Genomic DNA, 27,889 nt, shown 5'->3' with positions numbered 1-27,889 from the left:
TACCGGTACAACAGTTGGCCAAATCAATACAGCAAGGTCTACAGTTGGTCCGAGGATGAGGGATGCCTGTACCTGGGTTCATCCACCTGTGCTGTACAAGGGTGACTATAATCCTCCCCCTTCACTGATACAGTAAAAAGGATCACAGTATAGATGTTATAGAGCCATCCAGCAAGGGACTCCGGAAATTGTGCCACCCAGGCTGAGAATAGTAGAGGGATAATGGGCCAGTGAAGAAGTGTGAAAGCTGGGATTCTGGAACATAGAGCAAGGCAATACAAACAAGTCTAGTAGTATCTCCCTAAGGGCTGAGGCAACTGGAAATTGCAATCGCTGAGCTCTTTTTTGGCGGGGTTTTGGCAGATATTTCTGCTGACCAAGCAAGAGAGCACATCGCTCTGCTTTATTATTTTCTTTGAAATGTATATTTAATGCTGTGTTTGCACATTGCACCCTTATAACACTGAGCACTTTCTTTCCCCTGACAAAGCCTCCAATTAAGGGGGCAAAACATGTTGAGTTGGTGGATGTAAATTAGGAGCATTATCAGTCGAGATTATAGAGTCTTGGGTCCAATAGCTTAATTGTGGATCTCTAACGAATATTGACCCTGATCTCGAACAGTTGTCATTTCTTAGTATGTATAGTGGCAAATTTTAGATTATCGCAATAAAACTTATAGTTTCATTTTTATTTCACTTAACTTAATTGATGGGGTTAAACCTGTGTTGAACCTTTTTAACCACTTAAGGACTGCAGTCATAAAACCCCTTAAGGACCAGAGCCTTTTTTTCCATTCGGACCACTGCAGCTTTCACGGTTTATTGCTCAGTCATACAACCTACCACCTAAATGAATTTTACCCCCTTTTCATGTAACTAATACAGCTTTCTTTTGGTGCTATTTGATTGCTGCTGCGAGTTTTACTTTTTATTATATTCATCAAAAAAGACATGAATTTTGTCAAAAAAATGACTTTTTTAACTTTCTGTGCGGACATTTTTCAAATAAAGTAAAATTTCCTATACATTTGAGCACGAAAGTTATTCTGCTACATGTCTTTGATAAAAAAAAAAAACATTCAGTGTATATTTATTGGATTGGGTAAAAGTTATAGCGTTTACAAACTATGGTGCAAAAAGTGAATTTTCCCATTTTCAAGCATCTCTGACTTTTCTGCGCACCGTCAGGTTTCATGAGGGGCTAAAATTCCAGGATAGTACAAATACCCCCCAAATAACCCCATTTTGGAAAGAAGACATCCCAAAGTATTCAGTGAGAGGCATGGTGAGTTCATTGAAGATTTTATTTTTTGTCACAAGTTAGCGGAAAATGACACTGTGACAGAAAAAAAAAAAAAAAAAAAAGTTTCCATTTCTTCTAACTTGCGACAAAAAAAAATGAAATCTGCCACGGACTCACTATGCTCCTCTCTGAATACCTTGAAGTGTCTACTTTCCAAAATGGGGTCATTTGTGGGGTGTGTTCACTGTCCTGGCATTTTGGGGGGTGCCTAATTGTAAGCACCCCTGTAAAGCCTAAAGATGCTCATTGGACTTTGGGCCCCTTAGCGCAGTTAGGCTGCAAAAAAGTGCCACACATGTGGTATTGCCGTACTCAGGAGAAGTAGTATAATGTGTTTTGGGGTGTATTTTTACACATACCCATGCTGAGTGGGAGAAATATCTCCGTAAATGACAATTTTTTTTATTTTTTTTACACACAATTGTCAATTTATAGAGATATTTCTCCCACTCAGCATGGGTATGTGGAAAAATACACCCCAAAACACATTATACTACTTCTCCTGAGTACGGCGATACCACATGTGTGGCACTTTTTTGCACCCTAACTGCGCTAAGGGGCCCAAAGTCCAATGAGTACCTTTAGGATTTCACAGGTCATTTTGAGAAATTTCGTTTCAAGACTGCTCCTCACGGTTTAGGGCCCCTAAAATGCCAGGACAGTATAGGAATCCCACAAATTACCCCATTTTAGAAAGAAGACACCCCAAGGTATTCCATTAGGAGTATGGTGAGTTCATAGAAGATTTTTTTTTTTTGTCACAAGTTAGCGGAAATTGATTTTAATTGGTTTTTTTTCACAAAGTGTCATTTTCCGCTAACTTTTCCCACCCAGCATGGGTATGTATAAAAATACACCCCGAAACACATTATACTACTTCTTCTGAGTACGGCGATACCACATGTGACACTTTTTTGCAACCTAGGTGCGCTAAGGGGCCTAACGTCCTATTCACAGGTCATTTTGAGGCATTTGGATTCTAGACTACTCCTCACGGTTTAGGGCCCCTAAAATGCCAGGGCAGTATAGGAACCCCACAAGTGACCCCATTTTAGAAAGAAGACACCCCAAGGTATTCCGTTAGGGGTATGGTGAGTTCATAGAAGATTTTATTTTTTGTCACAAGTTAGTGAAAAATGACACTTTGTGAAAAAAACAATAAAAATCCAATTTCCGCTAACTTTTGACAAAAAATAAAATCTTCTATGAACTCATCATACACCTAACAGAATACCTTGGGGTGTCTTCTTTCTAGAATGGGGTCATTTGTGGGGTTCCAATACTGCCCTGGCATTTTAGGGGCCCTTAACCGTGAGGAGTAGTCTTGAACCCAAATGTCTCAAAATGACCTGTGAAATCCTAAAGGTACTCATTGGACTTTGGGCCCCTTAGCACAGTTAGGCTGCAAAAAAGTGTCACACATGTGGTATCGCCGTACTCAGAAGAAGTAGTATAATGTGTTTTGTGGTGTATTTTTACATATAACCATGCTGGGTGGGAGAAATATCTCTGTAAATGACACATTTTTGATTTTTTTTTTTTACACACAATTGTCCATTTACAGAGAGATTTCTCCCACCCAGCATGGGTATGTGTAAAAAAACACCACAAAACACATTATACTACTTCTCCTGAGTATGGCGATACTACATGTGTGACACTTTTTTGCAGCCTAGGTGCGCTAAGGGGCCCAACGTCCTATTCACAGGTCATTTTGAGGCATTTGTTTTCTAGACTACTCCCCACGGTTTAGGGCCCCTAAAATGCCAGGGCAGTATAGGAACCCCACAAGTGACCCCATTTTAGAAAGAAGACACCCCAAGGTATTCCGTTAGGGGTATGGTGAGTTCATAGAAGATTTAATTTTTTGTCACAAGTTAGTGAAAAATGACACTTTGTGAAAAAAACAATAAAAATCCAATTTCCGCTAACTTTTGACAAAAAATAAAACCTTCTATGAACTCATCATACACCTAACAGAATACCTTGGGGTGTCTTCTTTCTAAAATGGGGTCACTTGTGGGGTTCCTATACTGCCCTGGCATTTTACGGGCCCAAAACTGTGAGTAGTCTGGAAACCAAATTTCTCAAAATGACTGTTCAGGGGTATAAGCATCTGCAAATTTTGATGACAGGTGGTCTATGAGGGGGCAAATTTTGTGGAAACGGTCATAAGCAGGGTGGCCTCTTAGATGACAGGATGTATTGGGCCTGATCTGATGGATAGGAGTGCTAGGGGGGTGACAGGAGGTGATTGATGGGTGTCTCAGGGGGCGGTTAGAGGGGAAAATAGATGCAATCAATGCACTGGGGAGGTGATCGGAAGGGGGTCTGAGGGGGATCTGAGGGTTTGGCCGAGTGATCAGGAGCCCACACGGGGCAAATTAGGGCCTGATCTGATGGGTAGGTGTGCTAGGGGGTGACAGGAGGTGATTTATGGGTGTCTCAAGGTGTGATTAGAGGGGGGAAATAGATGCAAGCAATGCACTAGCGAGGTGATCAGGGCTGGGGTCTGAGGGCGTTCTGAGGTGTGGGCGGGTGATTGGGTGCCCGCAAGGGGCAGATTAGGGTCTAATCTGATGGGTAACAGTGACAGGTGGTGATAGGGGGTGATTGATGGGTAATTAGTGGGTGTTTAGAGGAGAGAAGAGATGTAAACACTGCACTTGGGAGGTGATCTGATGTCGGATCTGCGGGCGATCTATTGGTGTGGGTGGGTGATCAGATTGCCCGCAAGGGGCAGGTTAGGGGCTGATTGATGGGTGGCAGTGACAGGGGGTGATTGATTGGTGATTGACAGGTGATCAGTGGGTTATTACAGGGAATAACAGATGTAAATATTGCACTGGCGAATTGATAAGGCGGGGGTCTGAGGGCAATCTGAGCGTGTGGGCGGGTGATTGGGTGCCCTCAAGGGTCTAATCTGATGGGTAACAGTGACAGGTGGTGATAGGGGGTGATTGATGGGTGATTGATGGGTAATTAGTGGGTGTTAAGAGGAGAGAATAGATGTAAACAATGGATTTGGGAGGTGATCTGATGTCGGATCTGCGGGCGATCTATTGGTGTGGGTGGGTGATCAGATTGCCCGCAAGGGGCAGGTTAGGGGCTGATTGATGGGTGGCAGTGACAGGGGGTGATTGATGGGTGGCAGTGACAGGGGGTGATTGACAGGTGATCAGTGGGTTATTACAGGAAAGAACGGATGTAAATAATGCACTGGCGAATCGATAAGGGGGGGTTTGAGGGCAATCTGAGCGTGTGGGCGGGTGATTGGGTGCCCGCAAGGGTCTAATCTGATGGGTAAAAGTGACAGGTGGTGATAGGGGGTGATTGATGGGTGATTGATGGGTAATTAGTGGGTGTTTAGAGGAGAGAATAGATGTAAACAATGGATTTGGGAGGTGATCTGATGTCGGATCTGCGGGCGATCTATTGGTGTGGGTGGGTGATCAGATTGCCCGCAAGGGGCAGGTTAGGGGCTGATTGATGGGTGGCAGTGACAGGGGGTGATTGATGGGTGATTGACAGGTGATTGACAGGTGATCAGGGGGGATAGATGCATACAGTACACAGGGGGGGGGGGGGGGGAGTCTGGGGGAGTCTGGGGAGAATCTGAGGGGTGGGGGGGGTGATCAGGAGGGAGCAGGGGGCAGTTTAGGGACTAAAAAAAAAAATAGCGTTGACAGATAGTGACAGGGAGTGATTGATGGGTGATTAGGGGGGTGATTGTGTGCAAACGGTGGTCTGGGGGGTGGGCAGGGGGGGGGTCTGAGGGGTACTGTGGGCGATCAGGGGGCAGGGGGGGGGCAGATCAGTGTGTTTGGGTGCAGACTAGGGTGGCTGCAGCCTGCCCTGGTGGTCCCTCGGACACTGGGACCACCAGGGCAGGAGGCAGCCTGTATAATACACTTTGTAAACATTACAAAGCGTATTATACGCTTCCTATCCGGCGATCGTCGGGTTAACAACCCGCCGGCGCTTCCGATTGGCCGGCGGGTTGACGTCGCGGGTGGGCGGAGCCTATTGCCGGCAGATGCGCGCGCATCCCAGCGCGCGATCCCCGGCCAGAGAGTGCCCCAGGACCTGACGCCAATCTGCGTTACGTGGTCCTGGGGCTGCCACTTTGCCGCCGCCAATATGAAGTAGGCGGTCGGCAAGTGGTTAAAGGAAACCTAAAGCCATAAAAAAAAAACAGTTTACCTTACCAGGGGGTTCTACCAACCTCCTGCAGTCGCCCTGTGCCCGCGCTGTGATAAAGTGATCCTCCGGTTTCCCCCAGTGACTCGGTTTTGTTTTCAGTGACTGGGCCAGTTGATGGCCACTGTGCCTGCACGGCACAAAACAACCTCGATCACACTGCCAACACTGGGAGCATTCTGCTCATGTGCAGTAGATTTTCTCTTACTGCGCATCCGCAGGACGCTCCTGGCCACGGATGTGTGATCGAGAACGCGCGAGGCCAGGGCTGTGCAGGCGCAGTGGCCATCGACTGTCTCAGTCCCCAAAAAAAGAAAATGAGTCGCTGCGGGGGACCCAAGGATCGGTTTGTCCCGACACGGGCACAGGGCGACTGCAGGGGGCCGGGAGAAGGCCCGGGTAAGTTAAACTGTTTTATATTCTTTTTTATGGCTTTAGGTTCTCTTTTATTTAATGCTAGCGATTGCAATTTGTGGTGTTTTTTTTTTTTGTTCTGGGTGGTAATATCGCTGCAAAATTGAACTGAAAAGCAATTTTTACCAATCCCATGCTTTGCATTAAAAGCAAACACTTCAAAAATGCTGCGGGACCTCTGATTATGATTTGGGGTGATCACAAACACTTCTATGGGTTCCCCTCCATTGCCTAGTGCCTGTGAATTGCTGGCCATTCCAAAGAAAGGCTGAATCGGCTCCTATGCACCCCAGGGGTTATACCTCACTTCCTAATCTCCATAAGCCCAGAGATTTACCTTGATTTTCATCTCATCCACAGCATCCAGCACCCACCCGACAGTCCCGTCTCCCCCGCACACCAACACCTTGGCTGAGTTAGGAGGGAGAAGCGTACACAGCTGCAGTGCTTTGAATGGAGAGGTCTGACTCAAATCAAACACCTGCAAAAAATAAAGACAAAATTATTCTAAGCTGAAAAAAAACAACCCTACTATAGTGCAAAAAAACAAACAAAACAAACAAAAAAACCTGATATACGTCATCATCACACACGTTATTTGCATAACTTGATGCTACTACTAAAGTCCTAGTTCACCCTCTCATATTTTTCACTGTTAGTAGAATTATGCCATTACTCACATATGTTTTGTATTTGATGCAACTAGCACAATAAGGGAAAGAGGCGCCCGGGGTGTGATAAAACTAGGTTAAAATCAAATTTAAAAAAAATCGTAAAGGTGGCTTACCTCTCAGTACGACACAAACGATGTGAGAAAAAAAATGGGTTTGTATTTGCATTGGCAACATGTTTCGTGGGAGCAAGCCCACTTCATCAGGCCTATTAAAGTGCCGCAGTTTAAATGAGAACTGTAGTGAGAGGTATATAGAGGCTGCCATATTGAGTTCCTTTTAAGCAATACCAGTTGCCTGGCAGCCTTGCTGAGCTATTTGCCTGCAGTAGTGTGAATCGCACCAGAAACAAGCATGCAGCTAATCTTGTCAGATCTGACAATAATGTCAGAAACACCTGATCTGCTGCATGCTTGTTCAGGGTCTAGGTCTAAAGGTATTAGAGGCAGAGGATCTGCAGGGCTGCCAGGCAACTGGTATTGTTTAAAAGGAAATAAATATGGCAGCCTCCATATACCTCTCACTACAGTGGTCCTTTAAAAGCTAAGAGCTCGGAAGGCCTCTAGACACAACACTAAAGCTAAACAAACTGGGAGTCTCTGGTTAAAAGTATTAGAGGCAATGAATCAACAGAGCAGCCAGGCAATATGCATTGTTTAAAAGGAAATACATATGTCAGCCTCCATATTCCCCTCACTTCAGTTGCCCTTCAAGCAGTCCAATAAACTCACCTGGACAGGATTGAGAAGACCTTTGAATTCACCTACTAGAACCTCTCCCATGTTGTTGCCACTGCGGGAGTTCGCCAACACAATCAGGGGGGTCCAGTTCTTGTCCATAGAAGACAGTAACTGCAACAGAGGAAAGCAGGAGAGCTCAGTCAGTTGTAAAATAGACCTCAGACATGCAAGTATAAGTGTGTGCCAGCCGTGCACAGCTCCACTCCATCTCAGCATGCAATGCTATTTCCCTAAAGTTGTTTGTTGATGGGAATGCTTGGGCCTTCAGAGTATGGAAGTTCTGGAATCGCTGTTGTCACAGGATATGGAATGGTTGTCATTTTGAAGGAATCGGAAGTAAAGACATGTCATTTTATCAATATTGTGCCTGCCTATTTTGTCTTTTGTACTTCAGTGGTGAAAGAGACATACTCTGGCCATTACGCTGCATCAGGAAACAGCTGGATGCCTGTTCCAGTCGACTGTACTTTTGTGAGGTAAGAGAAGTCTCCTGCCGATCTCATCTCACCATAGCGAACTGACTGACTGAACTTGCATATTCCTGATCCTTCATTTATAAGGATCAATAAAAACCCCTGAAACAAGACAAAAGAAATAACATTAATAATGTGTTTTTCTCCTGGCCGACTCGAAGCGCCAGAGCGGAAGCTACTAGGGGGCGCTCTATAGGCATCAGCAGTGTTAGGGAGTCTTGCCTAAGATCTCCTTACTGACTTATTTATAAGTGCTTACTTATAACAGGAAGAGATGAGATTTGAACCCAGGTCGCCTGTGTCAGTCCAATAAACTATCCAGCCTACTTTGCATATCTGACTACCACTGAATAGCTGTGGATAATGCAAAGTGAACATGTCACTTTTTTTTTTTTTACATTTCATGAACTGAAATTACGTTTGTGAAACGAGACATATTTGCTGAGTTTGGCTGTACTACTCACAACGAAGGGATGTGTTTTTGTTGAGAAGTGAGCGAGTAACAATAAGCTGTGTCAGAGAACGTCTTAGTTCTTCACCCTTACCTTCATCTTTATAAAATACACTTTTCACCACCCCCCACATTCCCCAAAGAGATAAATCACAATCCACACCAAAACAATCCATACTTACAGAGAATGCAAACTCTTGCACAGCACATAATGAAAAGTCTTTAGTCCACATAAAGTTGCTAAAGAAATTCTTCTTTGTGTTAGTTCTTATCAGCAACTGTGAATAGACACTGCAGGAGAGCTCTGCCAAGGGCAGGGCTGTATAGTTGATACACAAATCATCCGTCTCCTCGGTTTATGAAACCACCAACTCTGACTCCAGGTACTCAAAACTGCTCCGACTCCAATTCCACAGCCCTAGCCAAGGCAGCTCTCCATACAGTAATCACTGAGGCTTAACCCTTTTAGCACCTTCTGCAAAAGTGAAACCAAGTAAATCTTCAAGGTTATTTTTAGAATTTCCATAAATTGTATTGAAGAAATGTTTCTTTCAATAAAGGTTGTCATGCTGTGGCTAATGTTTAAGAGCAGAGTCAGTTCTGAGTTTAGTTCCACTTTCATTCTAGCGCTAAACTTTGGTAGTCATGTGACCGTCCCTGTGAGTGGCCCGCTTGACTTACTTTCTTACACAACCAAGGAACCTACCTATCCAGTTCTGTTTAGCATGCCTTCATATTTATAACTTGAAACAAATAAATAAATCATATTTCCCTTTATGAAAGAGTTAACATTTGTCAGAGGTGTGGTGGAGCAAACGCAAGGAGGGGACAACAGCCGGAGAAGCTCGGTTACACAATGATCTGGCAAGAAGACAGCTGGACCGCACGATATGGAAGCTCGGAGCCCAAGAAAGGCCAGTCTCACAGCTTCACACGTCACATGTTTAGCAGGAGGAAGATCATCATTGCTTGTATGCTGGCTTCAATAAATAGCAGCTTCCTGCTTTTGTTTGATCCTTTCTCTGCTTGGAGCTTAGCTCATTCTTTGGATTTCCTACTCTACACCGAGGCTCCTTTTACACAAGGTCACTACGACAGGGCTGTGGAGTCGGTATAAAAATCATCCGACCCCAACTCTGACTCCTCAGTTTATGAAACCACCGACTCCAACTCCAGGTACTCAAAATGGCTCTGACTCCTCGACTCCGACTCCTTAATCTAATACTTACCAGGGCTATGGATTCGGTACAAAAATCATCCGACTCCCGGTACCCAAAATTGCTCCAACTCTACCACCCTGCCACTGCATAGCCCTGCGTTACGCTTTCGTCCCGCAAGGGCCTTGCATGTCTATGGAGACTTGCACCCATGTGATGCGATCTGGTGCATCAAGTATTATCCACAGCTTTCCCAACGCAAAGACTGCAGCGTGATGTCGCATGATCCATGCCTACAGCACAGATTATGCAGCAGCGCAAGTCAATAGGCGACGTCATATGTGTAAACGATGGGAGCGCGGTGCAACACAGCTCGCATGCATGGACCGACGGGAATTCCAGTGACGTACTTCCTGTCCATCAGAGAGTATGTCACTGAGTGGGGGGCGGAGCTATGCAAATGACCCCATTGCCAAACTGTGGCGAAGGGTCTTATAAAGGCTGATTTCTGTGGTGCAAGCTACTAACAGGTGTAAAGCCGGCCTGATAGATCAGGAATTGCTAATGGCTGCCACCTGTATAACCCTAGTTATGAAAAGAGAAGGGTGAAAAGCATGCTCTGAAATGCTCATAGGCTTGAAGGAGAGTTTATGTTTGTATGTGCCAGAGGGGTGCAACTAAATATTTTGAATTAAAAAAATGTTTTGTTTGGGTCCGTTTTAAAGTGGCCCTGAACTCTTGCACAGGACAGAAGGAAAACGTAGAGAATAGCATCCTGTATGTATTTAGAGAGTTAAGCCCGTCTAATACCCCCTCATTTGCGTATAATCACAAGTTGTAATCTGATCTGTCCCCTGTGTCACATGACTGCCTATGGCAGATAAGCCCATTTGAAAGCACAGGCTGTAAACAATATGTCTGCTTCCATGAAAGCAGGAAGTAGAAACTGTGCAGATTTATTTTAGGATTTGTATCAGCTGTAAAAAATACATGTTTTATTGTTTAAGGGTTATTATGCTGTTGTGCATCTTTTAGAGCAGAGAGGACGTTCTGAGGTCAGGTCTGCTTTAACCACCCTGGCGTTCTATTAAGATCGCCAGGGCGGCTGCGGGAGGGTTTTTTTTAAATAAAAAAAAAACTATTTCATGCAGCCAACTGAAAGTTGGCTGCATGAAAGCCCACTAGAGGGCGCTCCGGAGGCGTTCTTCTGATCGCCTCCGGCGGCCAGAAGTAACACGGAAGGCCGCAATGAGCGGCCTTCCGTGTTTTGCTTACTTCGTCGCCATGGCGATGAGCGGAGTGACGTCATGGACGTCAGCCGACGTCCTGACGTCAGCCGCCTACGATCCAGCCCTTAGCGCTGGCCGGAACTATTTGTTCCGGCTGCGCAGGGCTCAGGCGGCTGGGGGGAACCTCTTTCGCTGCTGCTAGCGGCGGATCGCCGCAGAGCGGCGGCGATCAGGCAGCACACGCGGCTGGCAAAGTGCCGGCTGCGTGTGCTGCTTTTTATTTCAACAAAATCGGCCCAGCAGGGCCTGAGCGGCAGCCATCGGCGGTGATGGACGAGCTGAGCTCGTCCATACCGCTAAGATGGTTAAAGGACAACTTAACTAAGAGGGATATGGAGGCTGCCATATTTATTTCCTTTTCAAAATAAACAATACCAGTTGCCTGGCAGTCCTGCTAATCTTTCTGGCTGCAGTAGTGCCTGAATCAAACCAGAAACAACCATGCAGCTAATCTAGTCAGACTTCAGTCAGAGCACGTGATCTGCATGCTTGTTCACAGTCTATGGATAAAACAATTAGAGACAGAAGATCACCAGGACAGCCAAGCAATGTGCATTAAAAAGAAATAACTTTGTCAGCCCTCTCACTTCAGGTGCGCTTTCAACCAGTGAAGAAGCCAAATTTGCCAGTATATCTGCCCTTTTTTCTGCACCACATAGCAAAACATTAGCAGCTAAAGCCTTGTACGGACGCTAGATGAAATTAAAGGGGTTCTGTGGATTGTATAAAAACAAACAAAACAAAAACAGACACTTACCTGGGGCTTCTATCAGTCCCCTGTAGCGGTCATATCTCGCGCCGTCGTCCTACGTTCCCCGCCGCCGGCACATTATTTGTCTAACAAGACGAATAGTGCACTCTCCAGCTCGCGTCTCCAGGAGCTTACTGCGCGGGCGCAGTACGAGGTTATCTCATACTGCGCCTGCGCAGAAAGCTCCCGATGATGCAGCGGAATGCACGTGGCCACACAGCCACAGTCTCGCTAGAGGAAAAATCAGACCGGGACCAGCAGCAGGGAACGGTGGATCGTAAGAGGACGGCGCGGGACATAACAGCTACGGGGGGGGGGGGGGGGGGGGGATAGAAGCCCCAGGCAAGTGGGGTGATGGTGACCTCCTCTGATAAAAATCTAGAGTGGGTACAGCAGATCCGGATGCCTCAACCAACAATTGGTCTGAAAGATAAACTCAGCTGAGCATTGGCCAGGAGCATTGTTCTTCTCACTCAGCCACCCACTGCGCAACGTTCATTGTACAATTCTGAATCCGCTCTCCTCCCCCTGTACAGTGTCAGCCCTGCACTTCTGCCTGAGGGGTCAAGTGCCGACCCCTGCAAGGTGACTTGCTTTATATGTGTATTATAAAGTCCTTTGCTTAATGACAGAGAGTGTGAGAGCTAGAAAGAGAGAGTGAATGTGCATATAATGAGTTTTTGCTGAGGATTTCAACTTTTTTAGCAATCTGTGATGCTGCATTTTGTAACGTAAATCCTTTAACTGGCTGACCAAGCAATCCTGGTAACAAGAAAGTTCTCAAAAACAAATGATTCCTTTTTGTTGAGAGCTGAATGAACCACATTTTTCAGTCACTCTGACATGGCTCCTGTGCACACTCCACAGCGAAACCCCTTAAGATTGACAATAACATGAGACTCCAGAAAAGTTCTATATACCATTGCTACAACACATACGATTCTCTCGAGCCTATTTTCAATTCAGGTGTTCTTTAAAGGGACCCTAAGCAGAGATTAAAAATGAAATTGGGACTTACCTGGGGCTAACTCCAGCCCACCGTAGCCGTGAGGTCCCTTGGTGTCCTCTGGGTCCCCTCTGTGGTCCTGCTGGTAGCTCCGGTAAGTGCGTGACTTTGGCAAAAGTGCGCACACTGAGGGACCTCGAGGGCTATGGGGAGCTGGAGGAGGCCCCAGGTAAGTCCTGATTTCATTTTTTTAATCACTGTTTAGGGTACCTTTAAACAGATTTACTTCAGGGTACTTTACAGCTATATACCCAAGAGAGGGCACAGAGGTTTGACATGAAAACATCTGGCCTATTAAATGAGAGAGACAGAGAGAGATGGTAAAAGTGGCCATACATCTAGTGCTATTAGCAGCCGTTCGACTAGGAGACAAAATTCTCTCTGATCGTAGAGCGATCTGTTGGCTGCCATAAACCTCAGGCCAATTCCTGATCAATTTCAGCATGAGATCACCCCTAGCTGTTATATCACTTGGTGTGCCACGTGCTATATGCCGGTAGTTGCGTGGGGTACAAACACGGAAATAGGGCACAGACACTCAGCGGACGGCGTGAGAGGTAACGTATAACTGCATGGGCACCGGGGAAACACACATGAAACATTAGGAGGGAGAGCAGCTTGAGGTTTCCGTCATGTTTGTTCATGATTATCATGCGATGTTACTGCAGCACACCAGATCGAGCATGTAGGCCTGAGATATTCCAGCATGTCCAATTGATACATGTAACCAATCTCAGCCCGGAATTAGTTGAATCAGCGATCGGACATGCTGTTGGTGGTTAATAATTATCGAATGGTTGATGAGCAGCCAAGTCTACAGATGTGTGGTCACTTTAAGGGAGAAACAGGTGTTATTGTCTCTCTCTCTGTCTCACACACACACATTCTCAGATTATTTGCATTTGAGCTCCTAGAACAACAGCTTTATTTTTACAGACAGCACAAAGCAGATATGTGAAAAAGACTCTGAAAGGCCAGATTAACTCGCTCCATGATACACACAGCGCTTTCAATAACAGAAATGTTGTTTTAAGCAACATTTCAAACACATGAACTTCCTCTCTGCTCTAAAACATAAGCGACAACATAAAAATCTTTAAAGAAAAAAATGTATTTGTTACAGCTGATATAAATCCTGCAATAAATCTGCAGTGTGTCTACTTCCTGCTTTCATGGAAGCAGACATAGGGTTAACATCCTGTGTTTACATCATAGCTGTGTCTGCCAAATTACACTTGTGATTACATACAGATGAGGGGGAATTAGACAGGCTCTTCTTTTTAAAAATACACAGGGTGTATTTCTCTCTGTTTTCCTTGTGTTCTGTGCAAAAGTTCAGGTCCACTTTAAAGGATACCTAAAGTGAATAAAAGATGCCAATTAATCTTCCCTTGGGGCTTCTGCCAGCCCCCTTGAGTCCTCCTGGTCCATCGATGTCCAGCAACAGTGTCGTCACGAGCTACTGTGCCTCCATGATAGAGCTCCCGTCGCCAGGAAAGTTTTGCACATGCCCACTTCCATATTTTATAAACAGGAGGCGTGGCCCAGGGCCGTGCATGCAGCTGTCAGGAGGTCGCTGCCCTTCATCTGAGGAGTGCAGAATGACGGCAAAGTCACAGAAAGACTGAAGGGGACTGGAAGAAGCCCCAGGTAAGTTAAACTGCCCACTTTTTCCTTATGGCTGGGAGCAGTCTGCTCTTACAGTGTGTAAAATGAGCAACTGCTCATGCGCTGAATGCTCATGGCTACGGTAGCGCGGTGGAGGGGGAGCATGCATAGTAGCCGTGACTGGTGAGGGATAACAGAGACTGCAGAGGGCTGGAAGAGGCCCCAGGTAAGTAAAGCTGGCCACATGGCTTTCACTTTAGGTACCCTTATTTTACTCGACATTTGATCTGCCACCTAAAGCTCAGCTACCCTTATATGGATGTCGCAGGAATTGAACAGTGGCGCCAACAGGATAAAATATGCTGAAAACTTTAAAATTGCTGAGGAGGCAGCGGTAGACTTAACTCCTCAAAGCAGTCATGAAACTGTCAATTTTCAAAGGTTTAGCTTTATTAATACACTCCAGTAAACAGTTGTAACGCGTTTCACAGGTTTGGCCCCGCTTCATCAGGCAATAGGGGATAGAGCATACAGCTGTGGGCCAGAGACAGAATATGGATGTCATCTGATAAGAATTCTGTCACTGTGGATTTTTAACAGACTTCATTACCTTCCCATAATCTGGCGTGGTGGTCTTGTTCGTCTTCATCTGTTTGACAGCCAGGAGATAGTCGGGGGGAATGATGAGGTTTCGAAATTCCCCGAGATCACAATCCTCCGTCTTCAGGTTGCTGTTCATGCAGTCATCATGGACTGTCCTCTGACACCAGATACATCTGGTCAAAGGAGGAAAAGAACGTTCAATTTTGAAATCAGATTGGACATGTTGGAAATAGTCGATCTGGTAGTAAATGTGCAAGAAAATCTCATTGTGTGTACTAGGCATCAAGGGGTAACACATATTATAAGAACATTAGCTGGTACTTTTATATACGAGGGTTGTTCAGAAAGTAAGTTTGTTTCAATTAATCCATTTATTTAAAGCAAGGTACACACCTTCAATTTTTATTGGCCAATCACTGACCAATTGTTCCTATCTTGTCTGTTCCTATTATTCAAAATCTGTTGACCCTCATACTGCATGGAGATGGTAAAATTGGCCAATCAAAATTGGGGTACCTGTAGTCACATGTATAGAGATAGGGATATAAGGGGTACCTACAGTCACATATATACAGATAGTGATATAAGGGGTACCTGCAGTCACGTGTATAGAGATAGTGATATAAGGGTTACCTGCAGTCATATATATACAGATAGTGATATAAGGGGTACCTGCAGTCACTTGTATAGAGATAGTGATATAAGGGGTACCTGCAGTCACATGTATAGAGATAGTGATATAAGGGTTACCTGCAGTCACATACCATATATACAAACAGGCATATAAGAGGTAACTTGCATATAGATAGTGATGTAAGTGGTGCCTTCTGTCACATATATAGAGATAGGGATGTAAGGGGTACCTGCAGTCACATATACACTGATAGTGATATAAGGGGTACCTGCAGTCACATGGATACAGATAGTGATATAAGGGGTACCTGCCGTCACTTATACACAGATAAGGATTAAAGGGGTACCTGCAGTCACATATATACAGATAGTGCAGTATTCTCCCCAGGCTCTTTCAGCCGGGTGCTCCACCCGGCTAGTTTTGGTGACCACCCGGCTGTCATCGGCTCCTTTCCTCCTATGCTGTAAGCAGAATTACTCACAGAAGTACTGGCCCTGCATTCTCATCTCGCCCCACCCGGCTACAAAATCATGCCACCTGGCTACTATTTCATGCCACCCTGCTGGAAAAAAATTCTGGGGAGAACACTGTAGTGATATAAGGGGTACCTGCAGACACATATATACAGATAGTGATTATAAGGGGTACCTGCAGTCACATATATACAAATAGTGATATAAGGGGTACCTGCAGTCACATATACACAGATAGTGATATAAGGGGTACCTGCAGTCACATATGTAGAGATAGGGATATAAGGGGTACCTGCAGTCACATATATACAGATAGGGAAATAAGGGGTATCTGCAGTCACATATATTAGGGTAGTACTATAAGAGGTACCTGCAGTCACAAATATAGAGATAGTCCTCTATTCATAAAGCATTCCCACATGCTCAAAACAGCTGACTTTACCGACCATTTAGCAAAGTGTCCATTCATAAAAGCTGTTTCCGCATGAAAAGCTGACATTCCTGAGCAGTGCTGGAAATTACCGCCGGGGGCTCTATTCATAAAAAAGTTGTGGCGAGAAAACTCCTGGAGGGAAAATACCGCAGCGGTATTTTACACTTCTGGGTGGTCATTCATAAAAATCTTGCCAGCTGCAATGCAAGAGCGGAGATCTCCCGCTGAAAGCTGGCGGTAAGCTGTCGGAAGGCATGCGGAAACACTTCAGCCGGCAGAGTCCCTCCGTGCACTGCTCTCTCTGGGAGGTCTGTCCCATTCACTTGTATGTAATCCGCAAAATCAGAGGAAGCGGTATTTCCCGTCCACATACCGCTTCCTCTAAACTTCATGAATGGCCATTTTGTTACTTTTTTCTAGATAAATCTAGAAAAACACTGGAGAGGGTGGAAATTTCTCGCTCTGCTGGGGGATTGTAGATTTTCATGCGGGAACAGCTTTTATGAATGCCCACTTTGCTAAATGGACGGGAAAATCCGCAGTTTTGAGCGGAAAACTTGTGGTAAGGTTTTATGAATAGAGCCCCTTGTGGGGAGATTATCACAACACATGTCACTACATGTCAATTCATAAAGATTAGAGCAAGCTGAATGGGAATAAAGGATACCGACTGTTTAGAAAAAGAGATAAGCCAGCGATAACAGGCAAGCTAATGGAGACAGACCTCCCAGACAGCAGCTGTGAGACCAGAACAAAAAATGCATCACAGAATACCCAGGCTGTGTTTTTTAACCCCTTGGAGAAGTTTCAGGGCAAGGAGAGGCAGTTTTAAAAAAAATGCACATGTAAAGGGATGCTGGGGCTGCCTTCTTTATAGTAACTTTCTCTGCACAGACAAAATGTATAAACTCAGCAGCACCACTAGTTTAGTGCAGGAATTCCCCACCTTTTATCACAAGTGTAAACTTTTTTATGAATTAGCACACAAAAGTGTAAAATACTGATGCAGTGTTTTCCCTCCAAGATTTTTTTCCTACAAATGTTTTAGGAATGGAGCCCAAAGGGATATAAGGGGTACCTGCAGTCACATATACAGAGATAGGGATATAAGGGGTACCTGCAGACACATGTACAGAGATAGGGATATAAGGGGTACTTGCAGTCACATGTACAGAGATAGGGATATAAGGGGTACCTGCAGTCACATGTACAGAGATAGGGATATAAGGTGTACCTGCAGACACATGTATAGAGATAGGGATATAAGGGGTACCTGCAGTCACATATACAGAGATAGGGATATAAGGGGTACCTGCAGTCACATGTATAGAGATAGGGATATAAGGAGTACTTGCAGTCACATGTACAGAGATAGGGATATAAGGTGTACCTGCAGACACATGTATAGAGATAAGGATATAAAGGGTATCTGCAGTCACATATATTGCGGTAGTGCTATAAGAGGTACCTGCAGTCACATGTACAGAGATTGGGATATAAGGGGTACTTCCAGTCACATGTACAGAGATAGATAGGGATATAAGGAGTACCTGCAGTCACATGTACAGAGATTGGGATATAAGGGGTACCTGCAGTCCTATGTATAGAGATAGGGATATAAGGAGTACCTGCAGTCCCATGTATAGAGATAGGGATATAAGGAGTACCTGCAGTCACATGTATAGAGATAGGGATATAAGGGGTACCTGCAGTCACATGTACAGAGTAGGGATATAAGGGGAACCTGCAGGCTGCAGTCACATGTACAGATATTGGGATATAAGGGGTACCTGCAGTCACATGTACAGAGATTGGGATATAAGGGGTACCTGCAGTCACTTGTACAGAGATAGATAGGGATATAAAGAGTACCTGCAGTCACACAGGCAGGGCTGGCTCCCGCACTGTTGGCCACACAGCGCGCACACGCTGCAGAGGGGGAGGTTCCCGCGCACCCAGTGGTGGCCGCGCTCCTGGCTCCGCCCCGGCAGCCCCTTGCAGGGGAAGGCTGTGCAGGCGGTGGGCACGCATGAAGGATGCACACAAAGGCCGCAGCACAGACAGTACGCCCCCTGCAGGACGGGCACTTCGCACACAGAGCAGTAGCTAGGCCGCCCGAACAGGTCGCTCTCCTGCCAGGCGTGATTCCCAGCCCGGGACAGGCTCCTCCGGCGGCCCCTCCGCACGCTGCACCACAGGGTGACCAGCACCGGCAGCAGCACCGCACACACCGTCCACAGCGCTAGCTGCCAGCCTGAGCCCCCCTCCATGTCCCCCGTCACACCGACATCCCTATCTCCCATCCACTGACAGCTCCGGGTGACGTCACGGCAGCATCCTGTCACACGGCGAGCAGAGCGGCAGCGCTCCCCCTGCTGGCCGCCAGCCCACACTGTAGCCTGCTACAGCCAAGCCAACTACTGTACTCTTCAACATGTGTCTGCCTGAGCCCTCTGCTGCTTTTTACACTGATAAGCAGTGGCGTAGCTAGAGACCACGGGGCCCCATAACAAAACTTTTATCGGGCCCTCAAATGTAGCCACTCTTAAAGAGGAACTCCAGTGAAAAAAAAAATCTACTAAAAAAAAAAGTGCTTGATTTTTACAATTATGTATAAATGATTTAGTCAGTGTTTGCCCATTGTAAAAGCTTTCCTCTCCTTGATTTACATTCTGATTTATCACATGGTGACATTTTTACTGCTGGCAGGTGATGTCACTGGAAGGAGAGGCTGCTTGCTTTTTTGGCAGTTGCACCCAGCTGTAAACAGCTGTTATTTCCCACAATTCAATGAGCTTCACAGACAGGAAACTGTCAGGACCATAGTCCTGACATCACACTGTGGAAGGGGTTTCACCACAATATCAGCCATACAGAGCCCCCTGATGATCCGTTTGAGAAAAGGAAAAGATTTCTCATGGGAAAGGAGGTATCAGCTACTGATTGGGATGAAGTTAAATTCTTGGTCGCGATTTCTCTTTAAAGGACCACTATCGTGAAAAAAGTAGGCAGTTAAAATCTGACAGGTGTTGGGCCAGTCCATCTCCTCATGGGGGATTTTCGGGGTTTTCTTTGTTTTCACCAGCATTTCCTGAACAGCAGTTTAACTTCCAAAATAGTAAGATACCAGCCAGCCTCCCTACTCACTTGCGCACTATTTTGTCAGTTAGACTTTGCAACTGCTGTTCAGAATCAGGAAATGCTGTTGAAAACAAAGAATACCCTGAGAATTCCCCATGAGGACTGGCCCAAAACCTTACAGTTCTGTCAGATTTTAACTGCCTACATTTTTCGCGATAGTGGCCCTTTATGCAATGCCACCTGCTCCTACCCTATGAATATGAGTTAATTGGGCAATTTATATTCTCATGTAATCAACACTACACATAATTCATGTGCACTGACACAAAGTCGGAGGGTGGAGAAAAACACACGCACACAAAAATGGTGAATACATTAAAGAGAGTCTGAAGCGAGAATAAATCTCGCTTCAGAGCTCATAGTTAGCAGGGGCATGTGTGCCCCTGCTAAACCGCCGCTATCGCGCCGCTAAACGGGGGTCCCTTCACCCCCAAATCCCCTCGGTGCAGCGGGGGCGCGCTTCCTGGTTGGGGCAGGGCTAACCGCCGCAGCCCTGCCCCACGCGCGTCTGTCAGCGCGTATCTCCGCCTCTCCCCCGCCCCTCTCAGTTTTCCTTCACTGAGAGGGGCGGGGAAGAGGCGGCGATGCGCGTCTGATAGACGCGACTAGAGGCAGGGCCGCAGCCGTTAGCCCTGCCTCCAGGAACGACCGAGTCTGCGACCAAGTCTTGCGGGGGTGGGTTTGGGGGTGAAGGGACCCCCGTTTAGCGGCGCAATAGCGGTGGTTTAGCAGGGGCACACATGCCCGTGCTAACTATGAGCTCTGAAGCGAGATTTATTCTCGCTTCAGAGTCTCTTTAAGTACCCACTTGAGCCAGGGGTCGAGTCCTGCGTGAACGCGGGGGACGGCGTCCACTTACTTTTTTTGGACAGTGAACGCCGTCCCCCCTAGCACCCTGGAGGGGAGCAGCGCAGCAGAGAGGAGCATTGTGCGCAGCGTGGGGAAGGGCGGACGTTTCCCCTCCCCCATCCCTCACCTTGGGGCTCCTCTCCCTGGCTCTCCCCTCCATAAAGATGCGGCGGCGGCGGTGACTGGCAGCGGCATCGGTGGGCGGGACTTACCTCCTCCAGTGTTCCGGGTGGACGCTGTGCGTGGCGCTGCTCTGGTCTTCACTAGACCAGAGTAGTTGCACGCACAGAGGCCACCCGGAACACTGGAGGAGGTAAATCCCGCCCACCGATGCCGCTGCCAGTCACCGTCGCCAGCCACCGCCGCCGCATCTTTATGGAGGGGAGAGCCAGGGAGAGGAGCCCCAAGGTGAGGGATGGGGGGGAAACGTCCGCCCTTCCCCACGCTGCGCACAATGCTCCTCTCTGCTGCGCTGCTCCCCTCCAGCCGGGGAGGGGGGGGGGGAGAGAACTGGCTACATATACTGGGGGCCACTATATACCTGGCTACATATACTGGGGGCCATTATATACCTGGCTACATATACTGGGGGCCACTAAACACCTGGCTACATATACTGGGGGCCACTATACACCTGGCTACATATACTGGGGGCCACTATACACCTGGCTACATAAACTGGGGGCCACTAAACACCTGGCTACATATACTGGGGGCCACTAAACACCTGGCTACATATACTGGGGGCCACTAAACACCTGGCTACATATACTGGGGGCCACTATACACCTGGCTACATATACTGGGGGCCACTATACACCTGGCTACATATACTGGGGGCCATTATGCACCTGGCTACATATACTGGGGGCCACTATATACCTGGCTACATATACTGGGGGCCACTATATACCTGGCTACATATACTGGGGGCCACTAAACACCTGGCTACATATACTGGGGGCCACTATAAACCTGGCTACATATACTGGGGGCCATTATACACCTGGCTACATAAACTGGGGGCCACTAAACACCTGGCTACATATACTGGGGGCCACTATACACCTGGCTACATATACTGGGGGCCACTATACACCTGGCTACATATACTGGGGGCCACTATACACCTGGCTACATATACTGGGGGCCATTATACACCTGGCTACATATACTGGGGGCCACTATATACCTGGCTACATATACTGGGGGCCACTATATACCTGGTTACATATACTGGGGGCCACTATACACCTGGCTACATATACTGGGGGCCACTATACACCTGGCTACATATACTGGGGGCCACTATACACCTGGCTACATATACTGGGGGCCACTATACACCTGGCTACATAAACTGGGGGCCACTATATACCTGGCTACATATACTGGGGGCCACTAAACACCTGGCTACATATACTGGGGGCCACTATACACCTGGCTACATATACTGGGGGCCACTATACACCTGGCTACATATACTGGGGGCCATTATACACCTGGCTACATATACTGTGGGCCACTATATACCTGGCTACATATACTGGGGGCCACTATACACCTGGCTACATATACTGGGGGCCACTAAACACCTGGCTACATATACTGGGGGCCACTATACACCTGGCTACATATACTGGGGGCCACTATACACCTGGCTACATATACTGGGGGCCACTAAACACCTGGCTACATATACTGGGGGCCACTATACACCTGGCTACATATACTGGGGGCCACTATACACCTGGCTACATATACTAAGGGCCACTAAACACCTGGCTACATATACTGGGGGCCACTATACACCTGGCTACATATACTGGGGGCCACTATACACCTGGCTACATATACTGGGGGCCACTATACACCTGGCTACATATACTGGGGGCCACTATACGCCTGGCTACATATACTGGTGGCCACTAAACACCTGGCTACATATACTGGGGGCCACTATACACCTGGCTACATATACTGGGGGCCACTATACACCTGGCTACATATACTGGGGGCCACTAAACACCTGGCTTCATTTACTGGGGGCCACTAAACACCTGGCTACATATAGTGGGCACATATACCCCTGGCTACATATACTGGGGGCCACTATACACCTGGCTACATATAGTGGGCACATATACCCCTGGCTACATATACTGGGCACATATACACCTGGCTACATATACTGGGGACACCTATACACCTGGCTACTTACACTGCAAACACCTACACACCTGGCTATACTGGGGACACCTATACACCTGGCTATACTGGGGGCACCTATACACCTGGCTATACTGGGGACACCTGAACACCTGGTTAGATATACTGGGGACACATGGCTATACTGGGGACACCTATAGACCTGGCTACCTATTCTGGGGACATCTATACACTTGGCCACCTATTCTGGGAATATCTTTACACCTGACCACCTATTCTAAGGACATCTATACACCTGGCTACCTATTCTGGTGACATCTCTACATCTGGCCACCTATTCTGGGGACAACTATACACATGGCTACTTATACTGGGGACACATATAGACCTATAAATTAATCTATGTCTCGTGCGCTCACTCCTTACAATATAACAATTAGCGTACATACAAAATTACTTTCTAACATACAGTAAAAGAGTCCCTCTTAAAGTCCAAAGACTATTTTACGTGTCCATGGATCGCTGCACCAGTCATCAAGCATCAGATGTGTGTAACAGTATTCCTTTTGCGATGCTGCGCTCACATGTAATTGAATCTTCATACAGTTGTGTCACTCAAATGAAAAATAAAAATAAAAACATAGCATAATACTGTATTGCAACAGTGCCACATCCCTCACACCCAGTGCCAGGAATTTGGTCGTGAGCTCTGCCCAATTATCCACCACAGGTCACCAGGTCACACAGGTCCTCACCATGTAGTATGGCCGCCAACCACAGACAGCAACTTTAGCACCTTTACACTTTACAACCCGTGCAAGTTTCCTCAGGCTTAACACCACCACCAGCATGCGTGGCCTCTCACCTTCTGTTTTGCTGCCCAAATTATAAGACAGCAACTGCACTCAAACACCCAACGGATCTCTCACTGCCAGCCTCGAGTAGATGATTCCATAGGAACAGGAGTCTCACATCAGCCTAATAACTGAGAAGCTCCACATAGTGTAAAACCATTTGCTTTAATAAAATATTTAAAAGTAGTGCACTCACAAGTTTCCAGTAAAATCAAGCATTTCAGTACAATCCTCCACACCAGCTCAGTCCGCCCGTAGCTCCGCCCTACGCGTTTCGTGCATGCGCACTCATCAGGGGCTTGAGGCGCATGACCAGCCAGCGTCTTAACCTCCTGGGGGATACAATTATATCGCCCAGGAGGTGGCGCAGCACTATTTTTTAAATTTTGTTATTTTTTAAATCATGTAGCGAGCCAAGGGCTCGCTACATGATAGCCGCTGTGCAGCGGCATCCCCCCACCCCCTCCGATCGCCTCCGGCAATCAAAGCAAACAGGAAATCCCGTTCAGAACGGGATTTCCTGTTTGGCTTCCCCCGCCGCCATGGCGACGATCGGGATGACGTCATCGACGTCAACGACGTCGTGACGTCAGAGGGAGTCCCGATCCACCCCTCAGCGCTGCCTGGCACTGATTGGCAAGGCTGCGCACGGGGTCTTGGGGGGGGGGAGCGGCGCGGCATGGCGGATAGCGGCGAATCAGCGCGGAGCGGCGGCGATCGGTATATACACGCAGCTAGCAAAGTGCTAGCTGCGTGCAACAAAAAAAAAATTATGCAAATCGGCCCACCAGGGCCTGAGAAATCCTTTGTGGCGGCTTACCCCGAGCTCAGCTCGGGATTATCCCCCAGAGGGTTAAAATACTCTTATTTCCCTCCCATCATCCAATAGCCAGTTTCCCTTTCTCAAGATGGCCGCCGGAATACTTCCGCCCTTCACCATCCCTCTCAACAGCCTATGAGAAATTGCCATGTCAGCAAGGGTCAGCCCCGTCATTGCAGTCCGCCCGCTGCACTTCCATTGGGAGGCCAGCCACGGCTATTCACGCCCAGGGTTCCGCCCCCAAACATCATCTCATGGCTAGTGTTTTCAACATGCCGATAATCCAGCGCTATGATTGGCCAATTTCTCATAGGCTGTTGAGAGGGATGGTGCAGGGCGGAAGTATTCCGGCAGCCATCTTGAGAAAGGGAAACTGGCTATTGGATGATGGGAGGGAAGTAAGAGTATTTTAAGACGCTGGCTGGTCATGCGCCTCAAGCCCCTGATGAGTGCGCATGCACGAAACGCGTAGGGCGGAGCTACGGGCGGACTGAGCTGGCGTGGAGGATTGTACTGAAATGCTTGATTTTACTGGAAACTTGTGAGTGCACTACTTTTAAATATTTTATTAAAGCGAATGGTTTTACACTATGTGGAGCTTCTCAGTTATTAGGCTGATGTGAGACTCCTGTTCCTATGGAATCATCTACTCGAGGCTGGCAGTGAGAGATCCGTTGGGTGTTTGAGTGCAGTTGCTGTCTTATAATTTGGGCAGCAAAACAGAAGGTGAGAGGCCACGCATGCTGGTGGTGGTGTTAAGCCTGAGGAAACTTGCACGGGTTGTAAAGTGTAAAGGTGCTAAAGTTGCTGTCTGTGGTTGGCGGCCATACTACATGGTGAGGACCTGTGTGACCTGTGGTGGATAATTGGGCAGAGCTCACGACCAAATTCCTGGCACTGGGTGTGAGGGATGTGGCACTGTTGCAATACAGTATTATGCTATGGTTTTATTTTTCTTTTTCATTTGAGTGACACAACTGTATGAAGATTCAATTACATGTGAGCGCAGCATCGCAAAAGGAATACACATATAGACCTGGCTAGCTATACTGGGGGTACCTATTTTGGGAGAACTGCTGTCAGATCTATATTTTTGGGGAACCGCTGATGCCAGATTACGTGTATTTTGGGGAACCGCTGCCAGATTGTGTATGTTGGGGACCACTACTGCCAGATTACATGTATTTTGGGTGTTACATGTATTTTGGGTGATCCACTACCAGGTTACACGTATTTGGGGGAACTGCTTCCAGATTATGTGTATGTAGGGGGAACTGCTGCTGCCAGATTGTCTATTTTGGGGGAACCACTGCCATATTATCTGTATTTTGGAGGAACCTCTGCCAGATTGTGTATTTTTGGTGAAATGCTGTCAGATTACATCTACTTTTTGGGGATACTCTACGACAGAGTTCAAACTTCCCCTGGCAGACCTTTTATACCACTGCTAAGGCCATGTATATTTGGCCCCACCCATGACCACGCCCACGCTATGCTTAACCACGCCCATTTTTGGGCACAGGTTTTTAGGGTGAGTCCACTCATCTCTTTTTCCAGGACTAGACCCCTGACTTGAGCCCCTTGTGCTCCTGGGCCCCTAAAGCAGCTGCTATGGCTATTGCTACACCCCTGCTGATAAGCATAAAAAAAGAAGACAAATCCTATTCTTGACTGGTTTATGTTGTATGTGGCGTCGGAGCAATTATTTGGTACCTGGAGTTAGGAAATAATGCACCGACTCCTAATAAATGTAGCCACTTACGTACCAGAAGTCTCCGGCCCAGGCGGGAAACTTTATGGTACAAAAACGGGGCTCACCAACGTCATGTCGTATGGGCTCTCCCGTCACTGAAGCCCACTTGCTGTGCCGTTACTATGACAGCAGAGCTCAGTGAGTCGGTCAGGAGACAATTTCATTGGCTCCTGACCCTGTGATTACATTTTCTATGGTAACATACCTCCTAACTTTTTGAGATGAGAAAGAGGGACACTTAAGCCACGTCCCTGTCACACCCATGGTCGCAACCCCGTCACAACCCTAGTCACGCATACCAAAGATTTCATGAGAAAAATATGTTGTTTTATAATTCAAACCACACTGGTCCTTTCTATCCTGGTTCATTTTCCTTTATAGTAACGTTAAAATTAGTAATATATCAATTTAAAGCAGGGGTCTCAAACTCGCGGCCCGCGGGCCATTTGCGGCCCTCGATACAATATTTTGTGGCCCTCGCTGGCAAAAGCTTCCTTATAGTTCGCTTCAGTGCTCCCAAGTAATCCGCTGCATCCCCGCCGCTAAACAAGGGCTGCAGAGCCCCCAAATCGCCCGGGGGGCAATCCGCCAGCATTTCCTGGAAGGGGCAGAGCTTTCAGCTTCAGCTCTGCCCCTCCTGATGTCAATCGCCGCACGGATTGCCGCCTCTCCCCGCCCCTCTCTGTGAAGAAAGAGTGAGAGGGGCGGGCAGAGGCGGCGATGCGCCGCGATTGTGAAATTCCTTATGCGGCCCAGCCTCATCCTGACTTTGCCTCCTGCGGCCCCCAGGTAAATTGAGTTTGAGACCCCTGATTTAAAGGATGGGAATAAAGTTTAGCGTCCAACACATTTTTTAGTAGAGTAATATATATATTTACATAGAAAGAGGGACAAAGTCCTGAAAGAGGGACACAGCTCCCAAAGAGGGACTGTCCCTCCAAAAGAGGGACAGTTGGGAGCTATGTGGTTATGCGTAATACGCTATAAGCATCCACACATCACCATAGCGACACATATGCCACCACAGTAACGCACGTTGCACTAATTGTGTAATGTGCACTACTCCCCTGCCATTAGTATTGGTAAAATGGCATTGCACATGGAAAATGTACCGTGGCTTATGCGACAGGCCCTAAGGCTTAGTTCGTAATAAAAATCTGTAGCAATTCGCGACTTTTAAAATTATTTTTGAATGAATGTGCATTTGTGCACATTTACTTGAGCTGAATCGGTCCAAAAAATGCTACATGCAGTGCATTTGTGATTTTAACAAAGTTGCAACGCTGCTGTGGGAACACCCTCTTAGGGTAACATTAGCCAAGCACTTATTGAAAACCAGGGCCTTATTTACCATAAGGCACGTCCCTCTCCAAATGTTTCCTGCCTATCTTACTTATGCAGAGTCCTGAGCAGAGTGTAAATGAGAGGTTACTCTCCCAGCTCTCTGCGTTCCACTGATCAGACCTCCCTTTATTCCAGGGCACCTCTAGCTACTTAAAGGGGCACTATGGCGAAAAATAGTACATTTTAAAATATGTGTATACATAAACAAATAAGAAGTACGTTTCTCCCAGAGTAAAATGAGCCATAAATTACTTTTCTCCTACGTTGCTTTCACTTACAGTAAGTAGTAGGAATCTGATATTACCGACAGGTTTTGGACTAGTCCATCTTTTCATGGGGAATTCTCAGGGATTTATTTATTTTCAAAAGCACTTAGTGAATGGCAGTTGCTCTGTCCAACTGCCAAAAAGCTGTGTAGCGAGCAGGGAAGCTGGCCAACATCATTGTTTAAATCCTTTTTAGGGAATATCTTTATAAAGAATTGTAACGATTGTGGGATATCTCTGTGGTCAGCGCACAAGATGTGCGCTGACACTGCGGAAGTCCTCCACATGCGTGTCAAAATAATGAACCCAGCTTTTGGTGCAAGCACCAGTAGAGGGGAATTCCCACCGGCAGATGGAGTTGTGGAGTGCAGAGGAATAAACCCTCTGCGCTGCCACAAATGCTAGATGGAAATTGTACGAAGAGAAGCAACACAAGGCAAGATAGCCCCCAAAGAGAGAGAGCACAGAGACAGAATCAGTGTGTG

General features: G+C 47.0%; 2 protein-coding genes and 1 long non-coding RNA gene across 6 annotated transcripts in view; 2 read left to right on the top strand and 1 right to left on the bottom strand.

Moving 5' to 3' along the window:
* The window catches only part of DGKE (diacylglycerol kinase epsilon), a 42,616-nt gene extending 24,094 nt beyond the window's left edge, over positions 1 to 18,522 (bottom strand). The window contains exons 1-4 of the mRNA XM_068263419.1: positions 18,081 to 18,522; positions 14,676 to 14,841; positions 7,322 to 7,441; positions 6,257 to 6,400 (exon numbers count right to left, since the gene is read on the bottom strand). Of these exons, the coding sequence (XP_068119520.1) occupies positions 6,257 to 6,400; positions 7,322 to 7,441; positions 14,676 to 14,841; positions 18,081 to 18,511 (861 nt within the window). The 5' untranslated portion in view covers positions 18,512 to 18,522. The remainder of the gene's footprint in view (positions 1 to 6,256; positions 6,401 to 7,321; positions 7,442 to 14,675; positions 14,842 to 18,080) is intronic.
* Positions 22 to 9,273, top strand: LOC137541875 (uncharacterized). Its single transcript, XR_011025301.1, has 3 exons — positions 22 to 101; positions 7,725 to 7,806; positions 9,038 to 9,273. It is a non-coding gene; the product is annotated as an uncharacterized lncRNA (long non-coding RNA).
* C12H17orf67 (chromosome 12 C17orf67 homolog) overlaps positions 18,105 to 27,889 on the top strand; it is a 91,306-nt gene continuing 81,521 nt past the window's right edge. For 2 of the 4 annotated variants that reach the window (XM_068263420.1, XM_068263421.1), the window contains exon 1: positions 18,107 to 18,227. The gene's annotated coding sequence lies outside the window, so the exon portion shown is untranslated. Of the gene's footprint in view, positions 18,228 to 27,889 lie in introns of all 4 variants that reach the window. The other 2 variants (XM_068263423.1, XM_068263422.1) reach the window with 2 other exon arrangements.

The sequence above is a fragment of the Hyperolius riggenbachi genome, chromosome 12, assembly GCF_040937935.1.
Source record: "Hyperolius riggenbachi isolate aHypRig1 chromosome 12, aHypRig1.pri, whole genome shotgun sequence".
NCBI classification, from domain to species: domain Eukaryota; kingdom Metazoa; phylum Chordata; class Amphibia; order Anura; family Hyperoliidae; genus Hyperolius; species Hyperolius riggenbachi.
Note: the sequence above shows the minus strand (reverse complement) of the source record. Positions and strands in the feature narration are given on the sequence as shown.